General features: G+C 36.1%; 1 protein-coding gene across 4 annotated transcripts in view; it reads left to right on the top strand.

Moving 5' to 3' along the window:
* Positions 1–20,761, top strand: part of LOC105343360 (homeobox protein 2) — a 33,722-nt gene extending 12,961 nt beyond the window's left edge. For 3 of the 4 annotated variants that reach the window (XM_011450685.4, XM_066067810.1, XM_066067811.1), the window contains 15 exons: positions 914–1,006; positions 3,500–3,634; positions 4,014–4,127; positions 4,521–4,600; positions 5,378–5,483; positions 6,345–6,402; positions 6,810–6,904; positions 7,195–7,347; positions 8,618–8,774; positions 10,527–12,521; positions 13,263–13,373; positions 13,889–14,017; positions 14,197–14,386; positions 14,750–15,356; positions 18,983–20,761. In XM_011450685.4, coding sequence (XP_011448987.3) covers positions 914–1,006; positions 3,500–3,634; positions 4,014–4,127; positions 4,521–4,600; positions 5,378–5,483; positions 6,345–6,402; positions 6,810–6,904; positions 7,195–7,347; positions 8,618–8,774; positions 10,527–12,521; positions 13,263–13,373; positions 13,889–14,017; positions 14,197–14,386; positions 14,750–15,356; positions 18,983–19,627 — 4,668 coding nt within the window. In that variant the 3' untranslated portion in view covers positions 19,628–20,761. Of the gene's footprint in view, positions 1–913; positions 1,007–3,499; positions 3,635–4,013; positions 4,128–4,520; positions 4,601–5,377; positions 5,484–6,344; positions 6,403–6,809; positions 6,905–7,194; positions 7,348–8,617; positions 8,775–10,526; positions 12,522–13,262; positions 13,374–13,888; positions 14,018–14,196; positions 14,387–14,749; positions 15,517–18,982 lie in introns of all 4 variants that reach the window. The other variant, XM_011450687.4, reaches the window with a different exon arrangement.
* Positions 20,762–21,446: the final 685 nt, after the last annotated feature.

The following is a 21,446-nucleotide window of genomic DNA, read 5'->3' as shown; positions in this document are numbered from 1 at the left end:
ATCCGAGGGATAGGGAGCTTTCTGATAGTAATAAGGGCATAAAGAGGAGGAAACCAGCCCTTTGGCTGAAGTGTTTGCTTAGGCTGAATAGGGTTTTTGTGCAATCTTGTTGTGTTAAGGTCCCTAATGTACACTTCTCTCACTGTTTGATTTTCCCTGTCTGCCTTTGTTTAATAGTTTATTGTAAAGCAACTTTCTATTGACTGAGGGGTAAATTAGTATGAAGCTTATTTGCCAAACAAAGTTAATGAGAGTTAATTGGATGTTTCAATAATATTTTATGAATGAGAATAAAAAAAAAACAATTTTCCCCAATTTTTGTTTGGGGAAGGTCTGTTGACAAACATTACAATACCTTTGACGGTGTGTGTGGGTTTCTTTTAGGCTCTTAATATGTTGGTAAATATTAAGGTACAGAAAAATCATTAAGGAAAAAAAAAGAAGTGGTTTTGTCTTGGCCGCCTTAAGACAACACATGTTCTTTTCATGAGCTGAACAGGCTATTGATTTTTGCATTGACTTGAGATAGGGCTTATCCTCTTGTGTCTGATATTGATGAGGTCTTTTCATTTTACCTGAATGACAAAGACTTTTGATGGGCAATACGATCATTTCATCAATTATTGAGGAATCACGTATGTCTGCATGCAAATGCGCTGGCATTAGAGCATTAGACACTTTAAGGGAGATAAGCATATTAAAAAAGCATAAAATGAAGACTGATCAACAATTTTGTCTTTCTTTTCTTCATGCCAATAGCCATATCATGTTGCTTGATGATTTATAAATCGATCAGCTAGAATTTTTCTAATGAAGAATTAGTAGACATGTATTCAATAAGATGGTGGTTATGTGAAAAAATAGATTGTACCTAGAAAATTATTTTAAAGCAAGGAAATTTTGTGTTTTGCAGGTCTTTTGGCATTTAGATGTGTTTCGCCGCAGCTACAGAAGATTATCAGGCCATTTGTGCATGGGAAACTCCTGCATTTTCTGCGCATTGAAGGTAGGTTTAGTTAATTAGTTTGTTCTTGTAGACTTTAATTAATATTAATGAAGTCTCCCGGTGAATGCGCATGCCCGGTGCATGCATGCAATTCAATGTGCAGGTGGTTATAGAAAACCCAGCGCAAAGTCATGATTAATTTAAAGGTTTATAGGTACTCCTCCAAATTGGAAGCTTTTGTCTGCAGTTTAATAGGTAAATCACCGTGTGGATCATCAAAACACAGAGACAAAAGAATAAGGGTCTTATTTCTTGGCTAGGGTAATTATACAGCCGTTCATCCATTTACCACAAGATTAGGCGTGACATGCAATTACCTTGAGTGAATTTCCTATCTTTACAATGCCAGAGACCATTAGTAAGAGTTTTAGTCATTACAAATACAAGCAAGACCACAGCAGACAAAAGTAACGGTCATTGCCTCGTCTGAATGGATAGTTTGTGGGTGTACAAGAGACTTTTTTATTTTCGATCTAATGCTGCTAAGCCCCAGTTTATGGCAGTTATAATCCCAAGATCCCAAGACCGACCATGTTTTAAGGTTTTAGGGTTCGTTTTGGCCTTCATTGGAAAGACACACGCAAGTGTAAACTTGCCCAAGGTGATCAGGAACACACAACCACTTCAGAATAAAAAGGAGCCATTGGGAAACCCAAATAAAAGCAAAAAACCAACAGACAAAACTCACAAGAAAAGTAAACATTCAAAATCAATTTGCAGGTCTGTGTAATGATTGCAAAACTAAGCCCGAAACCCAAACAGGTAAATTGGGTTTGATCATTCATCGAACAAGCTGGAAAAAAAGAAATTAAATTTCCCTTTCCACTTGTCAATTCTAAACAATGGAACATGTCAAAGATATTATCTTTGACAGGCTGGAGTTGTTTAATTTGTATTTTATAAACAACCTGGGTACTCTATTCTCTAGCTTACCTGGCGTAGGTAAACATGGGTAGACATAGGTACAGTGTGCGCGTAGGTGTGTTGTAATCCCACGTAACATTACATTAACTTCTTTGTAAGTTCTGAGACTCACACCTGACTCATGCTGGCCATTAGTAAGACCTCTTGTTCTTTTGTCATAGAAATGGGGGGTGGGAATCAATTACAAAACCACAGCCCTCAGACAAAGCCGCATTACATGTTTGATTAGAGAATCAATTTCGAATCAATGCTCCCTTATGATTTTTAACAATAAACGCCACACTTCCACAAAAGAGAGTTACATAAAAAATCAGAAAATCAGTTCTCCTTGAGTACAAAAAGACAAGAGCTATGTTTTTGTTCACTAATGGTCAATATTTACTGTTGTTTTGACTCTGTTGAGTGCCTTAAATGTAAAATGGCACATTAAGAGGCTAACAACTTGATTAAGTTTTCCTTAACTACCGGTCTCAATGAGATTCAGAATTAGATAAGAGGGATTTTTTGTCTTTGATCGTTGTTTAAAGAAAAAACAACATCAGGTGTTCCACAATTTGTGCAGTAAAAGTTCAGTTATCTCCCTTGAAATCTCGAGATTGGTCCTAAAGATAATACTCAAACCTGACCTAGTATCTGAAACAGGCCCAGAAAGAGGGCTACCACTATGGTAGTTTTGGTTTGAAATCGGGTTACAAAATCTATCAAATGCCATCTTGAGGAGTTAATTAAAATGTGTTGGTTGTTTGGGCATGCAAAATAATGATTGATATAGAAGTCCCAATGATATCCACAAATTTGCGGCAGTCATTTTGAACAATAGAGAAAAAGAAGAAAAATAGTCAGAATTGATAAACAAATACCCCCAGTAATGGCTCAGAATTTCCTTAATTGAGGAAATCAATGCCGGCTTCTTTGTAGACATGAATATTCAAGGCAGTAAACTTTTAATCTTGTATCAATGAATTTTCTTAATTGAACCCAAGCAGTAATGGATATCCTTATCAAAACTGAAACGGAAAAGAAATCCAATTTTCAAGTCCATTATGAGGCTAACTGACCCTTTGAATAGAGTACTGTGATAGGTGTTAAAAGTCTGCCAATTGGTTTTAGAAGATAGGTACATCTTTTGTTATTGGGCAGGTGAGAGTTTTCAAAAGCGTACAGGTGTGGCTAATTCGGACAGATGGTCAGTTGCTGTCCATTGCTTTGAGTTTTGCAAACAGGTTTTAAAATCGGATTTAAAAAATGTTTCATTGTCACGGTTTTTGAAAAGGACCCAACTAAATTCATTTTAGATAATATACTTGAACTTGATAACAACAGTCCCAATTTTTAAAAATATTTCAAGGTAAATGTATTGTAGTATAAATACATGTTTATCCATAAATTAAAAGCTGATATGATGTTGACCCTTTAATTCTAGAGTTATTAAATTAAAAAAATCAACTTTAGATGATGTTGAAATTCATCAATGAAAAGTTGCAATTTCTTCCTCCCAAAGAAATTTGTTCTTGCATATGTAGTTTTGATATCAGTTACTTATTTTGTGTTTTCTTCTTTTTTCCGTAGGTCATTTTCACCCAGTTTCAGTACAGTGACCAGGCCTCCCTACCCCCAGATGCCCTACGCAGGGCCCTGGCCGATTCCTTTACCAACCAGCAGCGCTTCCAATTAGGTCACATGGACGATGCTGCTGAATGTTTTGTAAGTGTTCATTCAGATCAAGAAAATCAACTCAAACACTTTCAAGCATCCATAGCAACAGAGAAAATAATCAGAATGCACTGTAGTTAAAATGCAACATATGTCACGCTTAACACTAAATAATTGATTTTATCTGATCGAAACTTTTTTTTCAACCTGTGTTTTTTCATGTTAGTTTAGCAATTTATTGTCCATTAAAAGCAAGTTGTGGAAACATGGAAATCTTTAATAAAAATATAGGCTTATACCAGATGCGAGTGTGTTGACATGCACTTGTTCTTGCAATCGAGGCTCAAGTGCATGGCAAACACCCAGGACTTCGATAGCTCAAACAAATTTAATTTCACAAAAGCGTCAATATCTGAATCCAATATTTCAGGAAAATATTTTGAGGAGGATCCACTTTCATGTGGCCAATGCCTACCATGAGGACTCTTGCTCCGCCCCACACTGTCTGTCCCATCAGAAGTTCACCATGACCATTTTTGACCAGGTAGAGAAAATAACAAAATGTCGAATATTCCGGCTGAAATGTGGATTATGAATCATGACCATATGTTACCTATACAAAGTAATTTTAAAAGGTCATAAAATATTGATGAGGAGAAAAGCTTTTCATTGTTGTAAAGTTCCATGCATGAAGGTCATAGTTTTTTCTCAGACACGCAATTATATAACTTGAAATCATCAAATTGCATATACATGTTTATTCACATAACACATGAACTGTATGGAAATAGATTTTCTGCTGTCAAAACATATGATTTATTATGATATCAATGGGACACTTATTTTGATGCATAATGTGATAACAATAATCCGAGTTTTTTGGGGTCAACAGGGGCAACTTTGTTTAATGCTAATTCTGTGGATTGTGTACTTTCAGTTGGTTTGTGTTTGTGGAGCCAGTTCGGAGCCCCTCCGATTTCACGAGATGGTTCATTACATCACGACAAACGCCTTAGTGTAAGTATCGCAAGAAAGCACCGGTAGTTGTGGGAAAAGAGTTTTATTATTCAATAACAGTAGCGTAAACACGAGAGGAAATACGCAACCGCAAAACTGATGGATTATAAATTTCACAGAATGACGAATTGTTAAAATCTTGTATGGAAATCAGAAGATGTTTTTGTTGGGCTGTCTGGGTTTAAATTTCAGTCATTATATTAAATCGAAAAAGTTTTTTTTGTCGGAAGCAAATAATTTTTTTTTATAAATAGAATCTTTACATAACAGATTTACCATCACAATGATACTTTGAGTCATATTTCCAATAGTTTTACAAGAGAAATTTGTCCCAAAGTATTTCTTCCGATTACCATTTTGATACTTTGTCAGAGTGTAGAATGAAACGTTCCTGCAGTCAAAATTAGGCCAGGTTTGGTAAAACCAATGGGAGAGCTTTAATAGATTTTCTAAGCAAAAAGATTAAATGGTTTTTTTTAAGCAAAACAAAAAGGAATACAACTTTCCTTCATTTTATACACAGGTACTAATTAATGCACTGCGAAGCAAAATTAACCAAATAATCTGCTATATTAGTTCATAAACATCAAAGGTAGCACTCAATAAACATGAAGCACCTTCAGCCATTACAATAAGATGAAAATCAGCCATTTATGGAAATCTCCATTAGATTGCGGTATTTTGCTGCATTGCTAAGTAGGGTATATTGATGCCGTCCGAGGCTCAGCTTGCCTGTGATACCTAAGGGTGTGACATTATCCTCTTTATTGATGCTAGGTCGCAGTATCGATCCATGCAAGAGACCGGGGACCTGATCCACAACGACAGATTCGGCCTTCTGCTCCGGAACGGATGCGCACAGGGTGATATCAGGGACTGTCCGGTAAGTTCTGAAATTCATGGTGATCGGCATTTTATATATTATTTTTTTTATCTAATGGGATATTCATGCAGCTCTCTGTCTCCAGGGAGGCATTAAATGGCCATAAATTTTAATTTGAAATGGAATACCTACACCGTTGGCTATCATTCACCTGTTCCAACATATAAAATGTTATGAAACATTTTCTTTTGTGGTACTTTATTTTTCTTTAATGTCATCTGTCAGGTAATTTAGTTGCAAAATTTTCATGCATGTCAAGCAGGAAAACAAAAGTTGTCCTCGGATATTTACAGCATCATGCAAAATTCATATTCTTTTGACACGCTTCCATAACTTACAAGATGGAGTTGTTTCTATTCACATGTTTGAAAAATGATTAACTCCAGACCCTAGAATTAAAAGTGTAAATTGACTCTAGCTTGCTTTACCTAATGTGAGTCTTCTTATATGTGAAATGTACCAAAGTAGTGATAATAAGCTAATCCTTCAGCAATCCAACCAAGCATGGGCATTTTATGACAAGGAGGGAAAATTTTATGACAAGGCTAGTTAATGCTGGTAGAAAATTGGAAAATATCAAATGACCCCAATATCCTCCCTGAAAGTATAGGGAAAAAAGCAAGAGTCCCCGATAAAGAAGAACCCTGATAATATTAATAAATCTTCCCAGAACTAATTAAAAGCCTGCAGGTAAATGGGAAAGAATTGCAACAGATAAGTGCATGGACAGTATTTAACTGTCTCTGATAAGAGTCCTTAAATGATGCTTTTTTGGCGTTTCATGATTGAAAGGATTTTCAGGTAGCTTGAATATATGGCTTAATCTCCGTGTAATTATACTGGGTGTCTCTTTGTTTCCAGGACAACTGTGGAAAGCGAGTGCAGATAAGGAAGACTCTGCTCAATTCCCCTGATGTTGGTGAGTTCAAATCTTCAGCTTCATCAAGCACAAACATCTAATGTCTGGGCTCAGGTTGTAAATGTCATCCAGGTACAAGATGAAGACTGTCGGGGAAATGTCGAGAGAACTGGGGCTGGAGTGATCCAGGCACCTGATGCTAATCAATATGCAGCAGCAGCAGATTGCTGCGAGCTTACTCTGATCTCCAGATGATACCTCAGACACACAAAAACTTGATTGAGATTTATTTGTTTAAGCATTATATTGAACTTGTATATGAATCCAGATTTCTATTTTTGATTGAAATGAATTGAGGTGTTTTAACCATTATGTAATTTGTTTGTCGGTGATGCCATTTCATTGAGAGGTTTTAATCTTTAATATGACGTCAATGTTTTAATTTTGCTGCTTTTGCGCCGTTTCAGTGAGCATTGGACTGGTCTGGGATTCAGACCGGCCGGAGACTTCCACCATCACAGATGTCTGTCGCTGCATTGGAACCACCATTCTGCTGCAAGATGTAAGTTACATAATAATCTGGGTGTTGTCAAAGCATGAGTAATAAATATTCAAGTGCTGTCGTTGTAATCTATACTAGAGGGTCTAGACTTTTTCATTATCTTTTCCTTTTCAATAAATATTTTAAAGCACATGACATTTTAAAACAAAAGACTATCACATTCAAAGAATACATGAAGGAATCTTGAGAGTTTTTGTAGTAAGTTTTAAAGGGTGTGTAATAATGAAATTTTAAAGGCGGAGATCATATATTTGAAACTTAAGAACATTTCTTACAATTTTGTTGAATAGCTCTTTCATTCTGTGATGTGCAAAGATGTCACCAAGTTGCCACGGTTACAATTGTCTGCAGTTGTGTGTTACTATGGGAAACACTATTCTACATTTGTGTACGACACCAAGTCCAGCATTTGGAAATATTTTGATGATGCCACTGTAATGGAAGTAAGTATAATCGGGATTATAAAAAAAAAAGGATTGGACATGCATCGTGAGAATCATGCATAAAAAATGTGTACCTCTTCAATTTCATCTGTGTGAAATTTTATGTGACCGCAAGCCTTTCCCATGTTTAAACCTCAACTATTCTTCTGCTATTATCTATAATTCCACACTTATTATAGAAAAGGGGCCTTTCTTGTTCCCTATCATTAAGTGATATTTAAACATGAATTTGATAAAGTGTACTACAATAGACCAGGTAAAAAAATATCTTAATCATATTTAAATTGGTGATATCATTATATTCTGGGTAAGCGGGTCACTCTTATACAATATGGCCAAGTTGTAAATAAAAATTATATGAAAAAAATAAAAGTTGGCTCCAATAGTAATTGATGTGGATTTGATTGATAAAGGAAATCCGCAGCATTTTTATAAAGGCTCAGCTTTACGTAGACTCAAAATTACTTCCCAAGATCGGATTACAAGTAATAGACTTTTATATTGGGTCAGTACTTCAGAAGGCATTGAATTATTTCTCTAGGATAGGTTAAAAGGGCCCTACTTTATGTATGATCTTTCTCCTAATTTTACCAGTCATCTTAGAGTAGAAAGTGCAAAGCAATAGGAAAATAATTTCGTTTAATTTACGCACGACAAGGACACCTGGGACTTAGTTCGGTATTCTCAATCTCCTTGCACCTGGATAATATGTGGATAGCTTATTTCTACATGTCTTCAGAAAATTCAATCTATCCTATGTAAATATAATTATACCGGGGGAAGCTCACAGAACCTCACCTATTCAGTTTTAGCAAGCTAGATGTGTTTTCCTTTTTAGTATATATACTATAGATCATACTGATTTTAAATTGATTCACAATGCAAATCAAGTTTTGAAGAAAACAATACTTATAAAAACAAAATGATAATAATAAAGAAGTTTTGCAACCAACCACATTATAAGGGAATTTATCGTTCATAATGGTGTCGGTGTATTCATAAATAGAAAATGAAAATGTCACCTTCGTCGTTACAATTTGCCTGACAGAATCCCTTTAGCAGTCATCAGAGCAGGAAGGACTGCTATATCTTGTCTAAAATAATGGGAACACACAGTTATCGGCCCACCTGAATATCACCCAAAGATGTATATCAAGGTGTCTTAATGGCTGTTTGTAGAACATTACTTGGCTCACATTCTCATGGCCGCGACAGCTTGATTTGAATAAAAGATTTAATTATTATTGTTTTGTTTTTTTCTTCTCAACAGATTGGACCAAAGTGGGAACACGTTGTTGATAAATGTTCACGTGGGCGCTATCAGCCGCTGTTGTTACTCTACACAAACCCCAACGCCAGTCCGATCAACATTGATACGGCTCCAAAGAAAAAAGTTATGGCCCCTGGTTTTGGAACCCCTTCCAAAGGTCTGTACTTTTGGCAAACCTTAATTTTTTTTTGCGACTGTGGTCTACATTGTGGTAATAAAAACCAGGGCTCCATGAGATTTATAGAGCATTTAGGCTCATTAGTTTCATTTTATTTGTCTTTTATGGACAAACGTTTGGGACGCAAATTGACCTTGTTTAAAGTTCCTTTGTTATGCCCACTGTATAAACTGAATAATGTGGTATGAATGGATTTGTCTTTTTTTTTTTCATTCTTGAAAGGTTTAATAGGATTATGTAGTTTATTAATCAATGAACAAAAGATTTTTAACAAGATTATGTGCTCCAAAAGGTGTCATTTGTAATTGGTATCAATAATTCATTAAGTCTGGGTAATTATACCTGGAGGCTTAATTAGAAATCAGAGGGGTTTTGGGAATAAAGGGGGTTCCTAATCGATTGAGCTTTAATCTTAAATTACCAAATTTGATATTATAGACCTGATGTCTGGCGTAAATTTACAACCAAGATATTAATGTTTCAAAGCTAGAATGAAAGTGATACTTTTGAAAATCAGCCGATTAATTGCAATTTTGGCAGTCGGAAAAATGTTAAATTGGCAGATTAAAAGTGTTACACATTTTAATTTTTCATTGTGTAAAATTATATATTGCAAGGTCAATTTAGGCATGAAATAGGAGGTTTTTTAAAGGTATACAACACCTGCCATATTAGAACTTGATATGCTATAAATGCAGCAGTGCTTTGCATTAAAGAAGATTGCAGTTCTTAAAGATATTTTAAGCTTTTTAACTCTGGATTTTTGTTAACAACAGTAAAAAAACCAAAACGATTTTAGTTTAAAACTTATTACAGTGACAAGCAAGAACCTCTAGACCACCAATTATATAAAAAGAACTTTAAAATCCCATTTTCATTTCAAATTCTTATAATTTGCCTAGTGGGAAAACAAAATGAAAAACCCATGATGCGTAATTTAGGTAGCGAGTGCAGTGAACAGAGTGAATAGTGGTGTACGTCTTTTGTTGTTTATTTCTTCAGGTAATTTAAACACCTGTATACCTGTCAGCCGTCATGATTTGTGTGCGCCCTGAATCTTGACAGTCGGCACGATATTGCGATAGAAATTACTGTTACAGTAGCTCAGAATGATGGAGTAAACCTCATTGTGTTAGCAAGGTGTCACATCTATAATATTAACGCGAGTCTTATTTCATTTTGACACGTTCTTTAATGAGACAGAATCAGCTTAATTAGTGATCTGACCTTGTTTATTTTATACTTCATTTCATGAATTTGTTTTTATCAGAAAAAAATAAACTAATGAAATATTTTCTTGGTGAGTAACACTGAGAAAAGAATGATATTTCTCAACATAAAAGAAAAACAGGGTTTTTTTTAATCTCGATGGTGATTGAAGTGCTTATAAATCATCAATTTCTTTTGTGTATTTTTGCCCTTTCCAAAACTTGTCCCATTAGTTAAGACAGGAATTGCTGGTGATGAACACTGATAGATAAGGTTAGATGTCTTTGATTACTGGTCCACATCCATCGCAAGCAAAAAAAAAAACGGCTCATGAAATCCAGGGACCCACTCAATACCTGTCTTAGCTGATAGTAGTTACTCAAGCATTTCAAAGAGACACACACAAATTATCATACACTGTAAAACTCTGGATGAGTAATATACCACTTCCTGCGGCCTTGTAAGCCAAGATTTCATTATTTTTTCATTATACCTGAAATTTTGTCATTTCTACCTGTGCAGGTGTAGCAGAGAAGGAGAGTCGAGTGGACGGAGGCAAACAGTCACGGTCCAAGTCATCATCAATAGTGTCCAGGACGAGTGACCAGATCAGTTCAAACAACCCCAGGGGGCACAGTTCAGATCAATACTCACCTGACGCGGACGGACCAAAACAACCCAGCTCGGAACACAGAAGGCAGCCCAGTTTCCTCATTGCTATAACTGGCAAAAACGGAAAGAAGGTCAATTCAGAGTACGCCGTGCCAGTGACAAATGCACCAATCAAACAGCCTCTTCCAGGAGGTCAAGTGAAAGCAGATCAGGGTTATCACCACGACAACAGGTCTGGGTCACAGAGAGGCGCTGTCCAGTGTGACATCATAGAGGAGGATCAGGTCGATGGATATACTCTGTCTACGAGTGACCAGTACAGGCGTCCATCTTTGAATTCTCAGGATGGTAATGGAAAATATGCAGCATTGAACTTTAACCGAGCCAGTGAAGTGCAAAGAAAAGAAAGTTTGAAGAAAGGCAAGGGGAGAGTCGGAGTGGACGTGATCCGTTATCAGGTGAACACCCAGAGGTCATCCTCTGATTCTGACTCTCAAGGTCATAGTGACACTGGAGCCTGTACCCCACCTTCTCTTCCACCTAAGAGACTGACCCACTCTCAGAGTTATGACGAGTCGCCTGCAAATCTCTCAGCAGACCACATTGATGTTAGGCAGCATGTAGTGATGAAACCCAAACCCAGTGCTGCCAAAGCTCATGACTATGAGAATATTGACCATTTGATGCATTCACCTGTGCAGTCTGGGCTGGCTACATTACCAAGGAACAAAAAAGGAGCCAGATCAAACGCAGGTCATCATTCCAGGCAGAGTTCTATTAATGGAGAGAATTCTGTGACAAACTCTAACCAGTTTCCATCATCTCATAGCCGTCAGAGTTCCTCAAACACTCTCACTGATTCCTGTCACAGCAGACAGAGTTCGACTAACACACTAACGGATCATTCTCGCCAGAACTCGTTGGTTAGTGACCATCTGGACTCGCACTCCATGACCGCCAATGGTCAGATGTCTGAGCTCAGTTCACGTCAGAGTTCCAGTGTCAGTCAGCATTCAGACATCATCAATCAAGTCAACAGCAACCATATTTATCAGATGTCATCTGCACAGTATCAAAGGCAAAAATCTGCACCAGTTATCATGAATGGTACTCAGGGTGGTCGGTTAGGAGAACCTCAGAAGAAGGAGAAACCCCCAAAACCAGCAAAACCAGAAAAGAAACCAGGAGTCTTGAAGAAGAAAAACAATGTTTCACAGCAAGATCACCAGGCTCCTCCTCTGCCCGACAAGAAGAAGCCATCTCCACCTGGATACATTGACAGGAGGATGGTGGAGAGTGTTCTGAGCTACCAGAGCAAGTTGTCTCGCCAAGGTTCTACAAACAGCCAGGGTTCCACTGCTAGCAACATGAGCCAGGGCTCAATCAATAGCAGCATGAGCCAAACAAGTCAGAGCAGCAACACAAGCTTTGACTCGGACAACTACAACATGAAGAACTTGCATGAGACTCAGTTTGACAATTTGTCCTTGGAATCTCACAGAGACTCTGGATATGGAAGCAGTGATAGGAATAGTTCAAGTTCTACTGGTAGTTCAACACTGGATCCATACACGCAGTATTTTCTCAACAAGAGTATGATTCCTCCCAAGACCTTCAACCCGCAAGCTGTGGCGGAAAACATGAGGAAGTTTATTGACCCAAACTACCAGGAACCCCACACAACCCAAACAGTGATGACGCAATCCCAATTTGAACATCATCAAAATTTTAGTGCTAATTCTAATGGACCTTCAAATGGACCAAAAGGTGGAGTGAGTGTTAATCACTCGGTGCCACCAGAGAAAGGGAAACTATATCATCCAGTTGTGGATGGCTTTGGGAACCCCATCGACCAGTCAAGGCAGCTTTACGACCCAGCCATAGTTCGTTCACACCAGGGCAAAGGTAAAACTCTTTTCAGCAAATGCTTGTAATTCTGCCTTCTTTGAAAAATTGACGATAGCACCCTTTGATGTACTGAAACATTTTTCTTTTTCGCAAATTGAATTTAAAGTGGGTCTTTAAAGTGGTGTTATTCAATTGCTGTGTTAAAAAATTTGATACTGGGATATTGATGACTCTTGTGGGAGTTTGTGGGGATGCCCATGCATTGAACCACAGTGCCACGCGAAAGACACTGTCAGGTCTTGGCTGCTGTCCAGGCATGTAGTATTGGTGTTCACTCATGTGAATCCAGTGTCCTGTGTCCAGGAGATATGCCTGGTCTGTGCGAAATGCAACAAACACGATCACAGTGTATTGCCGATAAAACCTTCACAAAAGGATAAGTAGCACCGTGGGGGCCCCAATATCATTTACAGATTTAGGTTAGATCAATATTTTGTCGTACCCGGTGAAGCGCTTAGGATTTCCGAGCCTTTTCTATACGGGTATAGAAATAAGAGCTAAGAACCCAGATGTAATGCAAACAAGAAAATTTAATGAGTTCTGTCTCCTCCAAGATAAATCTTCTTTCTTTGGTTTGGTAGTAAGATGATTAGTAGTAGACATGGGTTAGGTCTTAATCAGTCTGCAATATCTCTATCATGTCAAATAAATCCACTTGTCATCCTACATGTTTGCTCTTGGCCCCAGGGGGCGAATTGAATGGAGAAAATTATGATATAATTTTGATTTTCATTTCAGATATCAACAATCACAATTACGATGGCCAGAATAACTACTCCAAAAACCACCCATCACCTGGAAATTCTAATAACCACCTCTCTGAAAATGGACAAGCCAAAAACCTTGAAGGTGAAATAACATATTTCAGAAATAGATTACAATCAAGGAATTTAATGATTTGAATGACTCCTCTGATGAATTATGTAGGAATGTATGTGTTCAGTATTTGAACCATCCCCTTCAGTTAAATTTAGAGTTTCACTGCCAATCAAAATCAACCCCATGAGGCCACGTTTTGGTTGACTTGTGCATCTTTAAGCTAGTGTGTTCTATGTTTTCCCTTTGAACTCCAGGCCTCTAATTATTTCATACCTCATAAAGCACACACGAAAGACACAAATACCCTTTCATCAGATAAAAAAGTAAAAATTAGCTATGAAGTTCATTTTGTTCTGCATTTTTAAAAAATAAATCATCACCAAGAAAGGAGAACAAATTTTCACTACACAATTCATCTGTTGAATACAAAATAAACAGTGTAATTTACAACAACAAAAAACCCCCCAGAAAACTTGATACATGTATTAGAATATGACAGATTTATGAGTCCTTTTAACTAATATTGGATGATCTCATTCTTCCAGGAAACCAAATGTATATGAATGAATTCAGCAGCATATACCAAGCATCTGAAGATCTCATGGATCATTGTGTCTTGGCCGAAACTAATGGAAATTTCCAAGATGCTATTAGACACTGCTCTCAAGCAATAGGTATGACATTTAGAAAATACATACCATTACTGAATTGTATGAAAATTTATCATGTAAAAGACCACTTCCTGAGATGTTATTAAGTAAAATGACTGCATCTGCTAAGAATTTTTTTACCATTAGGGTGTGTTAAGTATTTATTGGAACATAAGCTAAAAGAAAATATGTTCCTGTTTTAGACTGTTTAAAGAGGGCCATCAAGATTCCCAACCTCCCCTCCCAGTCCTACACTTATGGCCAGAAAAAACACAACTCATGTCTCCTGAAGCTGCGAAGTCTGCAGAAGAAGGCGGCCATGATGAGGCAGGAATCCAATTCATCCAGCACCAGCTCCGACAGTGCTCGGTCCTCACCTCTTATTGTCAATAGGTGCGGGAAAAACCTCAAAACTGACCTTAATCTTTATTCATAACCAGAGACAGACCAAAACAAATAAATATATATATATGTATAAGTTATCTTGTCTTCATCTTAACTTTTCTTTTAAAAGTTTACATGTCTGTAGACTGTTTGCATGTGTATCTTTTTATCTTTTCATCAAACCATGAAAGAATTATCTTGTCATCTATATTAAAGACTCCCCTTTTTTGTAACCTGATATTTCTGATGATGAGTTATGTTTTCTACAGAAAACAATTTCTGTTGTCCTTCTTGCTGATCAAGTAACAATGTAACATTTAACACACAAATTCGTAACATTTCTCTCAGTCATTTAATTCTTCCACTTTTCAGTAACAATTATGGTGAAGACAGCTACAGTCGAAACCAGGCTGTCAAACCTAGTGAACCCTGTGTCAACCAGAATGTGGCCATGTTGCAGCAGACGGCCATTCACTCCAGGTCTAGCTCACGAGATTCAGTGGACAGTGTGATAGAGAACAAGAACTATAGGGGAGAGAGACCCAGCAGTGGAAGCTCTACTAGTTCTCAGAAACAAGTGACCTGTAATTCTAGTCAAAACTCCCGGACACTAAATAGTGATAGGACAACATCAAATAGTAACTTGAACAGTTTGGATGTGTATGGGACACTGCCCAGGAAAGGGAAGACGTGCAACAAGTCACAAAGTGTTCCCAGCAATCTGAACCAACAACAGAGAGGGGTGAATGGAGGTCGAAGTTCAAGGTCGACCACTCCCACCCCTTTTGACAGTAGTTCCACAGACTCTGAATCTCAGTACCAGATGCAAAAGCCTGCAAAACCCCAAATTGTTACAAATGTAGCAGAAATCAGGCCACTTCACAACAATTCTGGCCCGCTGAGAGCAGTACACTCCCAACCCAATATGCACCCCCAGTACAACAAGTCAAAGACGACAACCCCTAGTTCCGCCCCTGAGGTTTGTAGTTCCCCTGCCTCACAGCAGATGACTGCTAAGGCTCAACCAGTGCTGCCACCAAAACCCAACCAGGCAACAGAGAGAGCAGTGTCTACTCTTCCCTACCCTAAAAAGGAAGGGAGTGCTGGACCCTACCAGAAAACTGCGACCTATAAGGCTGGTAAACCAGCCTTTGCTCCTTCATTGCCATCCTCTATTCAGTTCCATTCTGCTACTATCAGTAGTTCTAGGCGCCCCCTTAGTCGACACGCCAGCTTCACTCAGCCACGCCCCACCTCTGGGGGCAGCAGCTCAGTGTTCGGTACTCGGACACTGGAGAGATATGCTTCACAACCTGACTGTCAGAATCTCGCTTCTCTACAATCTGATACAACAGGTACTAACACCCTTCCTGTTCCTGTAGGGCCCCTTATGTTCTGAAAAATTTTTTAAAAGTAATTTAAATCATGAATAGAAATCCTTTAAAAAAAAATTAGGTACAAAAAGCTTAGTTTGGTGCATATTTTATTCTAAATCATGATAATTTTCATTAATTCATCTTAAATATCCAATCAAATAACTAAACTATAATTGAAAGTTTTAATTTGTAATACATGTAGTTTGTTAAATAACTTTATTTTCTTTAGAATTGGCCCTTTCAGTCAGTGTACATGCATTAATTGAAAATTGCTGTAAAAGTTAACGGTTCGGAAATTGTATAGAAATTGGATAAAAAGCAAAAGATTAAAAGTTCTTGATAACTTTACTTTCATAGTAATATGGTCCTAAATCCCCCCACCATGATTACTGGTAGTTCAATTTAAAAATCAGCTTAATCACAGCTAGAGGCTACAAAATTTGACTTTACATGAAAAGAGTATTAAAAGTTTTTAAAATAACAATTTCAGTGTTTTGAAATTCTATTAAAGTAGTTTTTAGGTGATTAGAATAGGTACCGTACATTATCAAATGAAATCAAATGTTTACTATGGACATTATCATTTTCTAAAATATGTTTTTAAATAGGTCTGGACCTACTAAAGCCTCCAAATTTTTCAAATTAAGTCTTAATTGCACAAAAAATTAACTTGTTGGTCCTTCCATATTCACCCCCATCCAAAGAGAATCTAAACTTAAATTGAGCAACTTTGTTTCATTGATAGTTAAGGGTATATTCTTTCTTTTTGAACAGATGTCTGATCAGGTTAATATGTGTATGTTTATTTCTGACTAAGAACACTTTTACCTGTATTTTATAACTAAAATAAATCTCTAAATCTCAGTCTCTAATTCACAAGTAATAAACACGTACTGAACATTTCAGAAAAAAAAATCATTTTCACTTTGTCAGTAATTTAACTTTCACTTCAAATTCTAATTCATAATTTTTTTTAATATGAAACAAAACTATTCCTAATTTTTCACATTAATACATGTACTATTAAAAAAAAATACCTCCGGAATTTTGCAGAGAAGGGTGTCAGTTTTTATAAAAAAAAAAAAATGTCTGTTTGTAGAAGACTTGCTCTGTAGTGGCATAACCGCAGTTTCTTTATGTATCAATCATATATAAAAAATGCTGCTCCTTTGCTGATTATATATGTTTGTATTTGTCTCTGGGGTTTATTTGTTTTATCCCAAAACACTAACATCTACTTTTTTTATTTAACCCTGCCTTTAGCAGACTGTGCTAATGTGGCTTGGAAAGATGGTAACTCTGTGACATCATCAGTAAGTAACCATGGTAGCTGTTGTGACACGATCTCATTGGTTGTTTGTCTGTGGCTTTCTACCCTAACTGGGAAATATGAATTTGTCTCCCTTGTGTCTGCTTTGTGGCTCTAAGCTTTTAGCAAATTCATCATGCGCACATTTATTTTTTTTTATTTTGCTTGGGTTAAGGGATAAAAAATTATTTCAGTATTTTCATTTACTCATTTCCTGCTCAGTTGCAAAGCAATTAATTCACCTTCAAAAGTGCAACCATATTTTTTTTTTTTTTTTTTTAATATTTAATTGTGAAACTTGTTTAGAGCTTAAATTTACTTCATAGTGAAGTTTTTAATAGGAGTAGCTTGTCAAATATAAAAAAGTAATAGATGATTGTACATTACAAACTAATTTATTTTAGCTGCATTGCTCTTAAATTTAAAAGCCCTCCATCATATTTTTTAACCCCCCCTGTTGGTGTAGTATTATTTATGTGTGGCAGGAATACAAATCAAGGCATTATGTTAATTTCTAGAAATGTTATTTACTATCTTCATGCATGAGTGACATTCAATGCTTTCTTTTTGGCGCCATTACGGTTTCTGTTTACCGGTACCTGAATTGATTATTGTTGATACCACCTAAAACATGACATTGCATTTACTCTTGTATTACGCGACCCAGCTAGTAACCCGTTCAGAACCGATTGTTACTCTGAGACTTAGATGATAGGCTCAAAGTTATCGTTGACAGTCAACACCTTAATACGTTGCCTGGGTGACCTAAAAAACAAAAACCTGTCGATTTTTGTTACTTGGAGGTGTAAATACTGAGATTGTGATGCCAGACAAATGAGGGGCTCACATCGCCTTAATCTGTACACAGTGAAAACGGAACAAAAACACACAGTAGTTCCTTTGTTGCAGGGGTTAATTTGGGTCTTTGTAAATTTGTTCTCCTGTTCTTACGTTACACCAATTTCAACAACAAAGAGGCTCTCTCTCTTAAAGTATACACAAAAAGAGCACTGTCCTCTTAAGTTATAAAGCTTGTACAAATTGAAGAAAAAAAAAGATGGTTCAATGTTTTAATAAGAAAAACGTTCCTATACTAAAAGTCATATTAGAAATCAATGGACCTGTGCACATTTTTTTTTAGTAATTGCTGTTCTGTCAGAGTTAGGCTGGCTCCTCTATTTCATTAACTCTATGGCACCTGTATAAAGGTGGAACTCCCCCCAAATCTTTGTTAATCTCTCTTCCTGTGATCAGGCTTGTGTCAATGCTGCTAATTGATGATGGCTTTATCGGGACTCCTGGAGCTCTGTCTATTGTGTCATGTCATCTGACTGCCATTGGTGGGTTGGTAGAAAGAGAAATTATATAAATGATCAGTCAGGTAGTGGGGACTGATTATCTTTTCTTTTGAATTATCTTGAATAGAGGATTTGATAATCTGTTCATGCTCTGATCAAAAAAATTATCTTGCAAGCAGAAATTACTGCCACATAGTGAAAATCCAAGGTCCCCCCCCCCCCTGCAAAGCAGAATGAATGGACAAAGGCAATGATTGGTCAGTTTTCTGGACAGGATGTGACATCATCATTCATTGACAGATCATCAGCAAACACTCTCACCTTAGACTGTGTGGTGTGGCACTGGTTTAGCCTTTGTAGCTTTAATCTGCAATTTGCAAACATGCAACTATGGTTTTTGTTATTAAATTTTAACTGATTAATATTAAAGTAATTTACTAGTGAATATGGTGTAATTTAATACATACCTAATGCTTAATTGTTTTTTATAGATAATAAGATTAATATCATAGAATTAAGTAGTATTTAATTTTGATTATAAAACAATGATGTACTAATTTCAATATTTGATAATGAAAAAATTATTACTTGTTACTAATTATGTTTTTTGTTTACCTTATAGGGACAGCAATCCTTTCAGGGACACTATTCTAAAGAGGCAGTACCTTTGTGTTCAACTGGTGAGTCAACCTCTCCCAATGGATCCGCCCCAGATGAATCTTCAGAGGGCAACGAGGCTCGACCAAGCGTGCGAGATTTGGCATCCAGATTCGGCAGTGTGACGGTCAATAACAGCCAGCCAATGAACTCTCACCCCATCAGCAGACCCCCCAATGCCCCTCCTCAGCAAGGTCTAGCCAACAGACAAAGAAGCAAATCCGAGTCTGATTTTCGCAACATACAGGCAGACAGACCGAAGTCAGTTCTTTCCAAGAAAAAGAAGCATAGAGGAAGTGGGCCCAGAAAATCTGTGACATTTTGTGACAATATCGCTCTCATCTCGGCAGCCGACTTAGATGAGTTTGGCTTTGTTCGGAACTCTGAAGAACTGCATGCTGGGTATGTGAGTGATGAGGAAGACCGCGGGTTTTCCAGAAGTGCATTTTCGGATAATGACCTTGAGGAGGGGGACAGTTCCGATTCTCCAGTAGAAATCTACCTAGGAGAGGAAGCATGTAGTCTTTGTAGTAAAAGGGGGGTCATTCCTGGACAGTCAATGTGTTCTCAATGTCAGCTCTACATGAGACAATTTCAGTCTCAAGCATAGTGATTAAGGGGCAATAACCCCTGCAAGTAGGGGCAATAGCCCCTACAGATGATTGATATTGTGCTATATTTTATTTGCCCTTTTTGGCAATAAAACTTTATTCTATGCTTTGTAGATAACTCTGCATATTGTTACATATTGTCACTGATGGGGTGAAATTAACTGTTACATTGTGTTTTTGTTGAGTCGCACAAGCTAGCGAACTGCCAAACCAGAAAATCCGCAGCAAAGCTATCTGTCTCGCATACATGTATTTTTTATTGTATTATTTTTTGAAATGTGATGATTATTAGACTATTTTGTTAAAAAGCAGCAAAGTTTCCTTAACCCCACCCCTAAATACTTACTTCAGACTCAGTGGGAGTTTGACTAGTCAATGAGATCATATATCATATGCAACTTCAACATTCCAATGTCTTTTGACTTGAAAGAAAAAATTGGACCGAAAAATAAATTTGCCGGCAAAATCAAATTTGAAATTATGCAATGGATTCCATCCATTTAAAATCATTTTTGAAATAAAATAATTCTAAGCTTAAACCAATTCTAAAAATACATCTTATTTTTGTATATCCAAATATTGAAATGAAACAACAACAAAATATGTTTTAAACATCACATATGAATTTTATATAAGTGTTATATTCTACAAATTTTTATCCTTGATCAGAATATATTTTAAAACAAATTCTTTTTTATGGCATTTTGTTACATTTGACATTTTTACATGTTATCCTTATTTTTAACTGCCATGGTTGTTTTTCGTCAAATTTGATCTCAAAATGCCTTGGTTTGACCAAAAAAAAAAAAATACCAGAACTAAAAAAAACTTGGCTGATTTTTGATCGAAAATAGATTAGAATTTTTTTTTTTGGCCTTTGCCAAGTTTTGTCAGTTCTGGATTTTCTTTTGTGTTTTGGAATTACCAAGTGCATATTGTTAAGTCGTATGTATATTTTGTACATATTAGAGTTTGTTGTATTATATGTAAAATATTGTCATTTCTCAAACTGTAGGTTTTGCTTCATTATCATATTATATTGTAATGAGAAATTAATTGCTTATCATATCTATATATGAAACAAAATAAACATAAATTTTTTCAAGAAAAAATAAAAAAGTACGAATAAATAATACTGTGTTTGAATTGTTTGTTTCCTGTTTTATTGCCAAGTCTAAAAAAGGAGTCCTCTATAAACTCATTGTAAATACTCGAAGGGGGTTATGCGGTATATATATATATATATATATATATATATATATATATATATATATATATAATAAAAGAAAAAAAGCAACACTAACTGCAAAACATAAGCGCTTTCATTGTTAAAAATCTTCAGACGTCTGAACGTCAGAACGTCTTTATTGTTCTTTATTGTTATTAGTGTTTTAGAGAGACTGTATGAATTCTGGATCATAATAAAGTTTATAACAATACAGAACGTCTGAAGATTTTTAACAATGAAAGCGCTTATGTTTTGCAGTTAGTGTTGCTTTTTTTCTTTTATTATATTTTTACCGGACACTGAGAAAATACTTTTGTGATTTGGATATATATATATATATATATATATATATATATATATATATATATATATATATATATATATATATATATATATATATATATATATATATATATATATATATATATATATATATATATATATATATATATATGCCAATATTAATGTGGATAATCAAAATATCTTCACTGCTCTAGAGTTTTTCATAATAATTTCATAATATTTGACCAAAAAATGTCTTAAAAATATTTTGGAAAGGTAAAAATTATAAATGTCCCAGCAGGATTCGA

Source organism: Magallana gigas, chromosome 7 (genome assembly GCF_963853765.1).
Source record: "Magallana gigas chromosome 7, xbMagGiga1.1, whole genome shotgun sequence".
Classification (NCBI taxonomy): Eukaryota; Metazoa; Mollusca; class Bivalvia; order Ostreida; family Ostreidae; genus Magallana; species Magallana gigas.
Note: the sequence above shows the minus strand (reverse complement) of the source record. Positions and strands in the feature narration are given on the sequence as shown.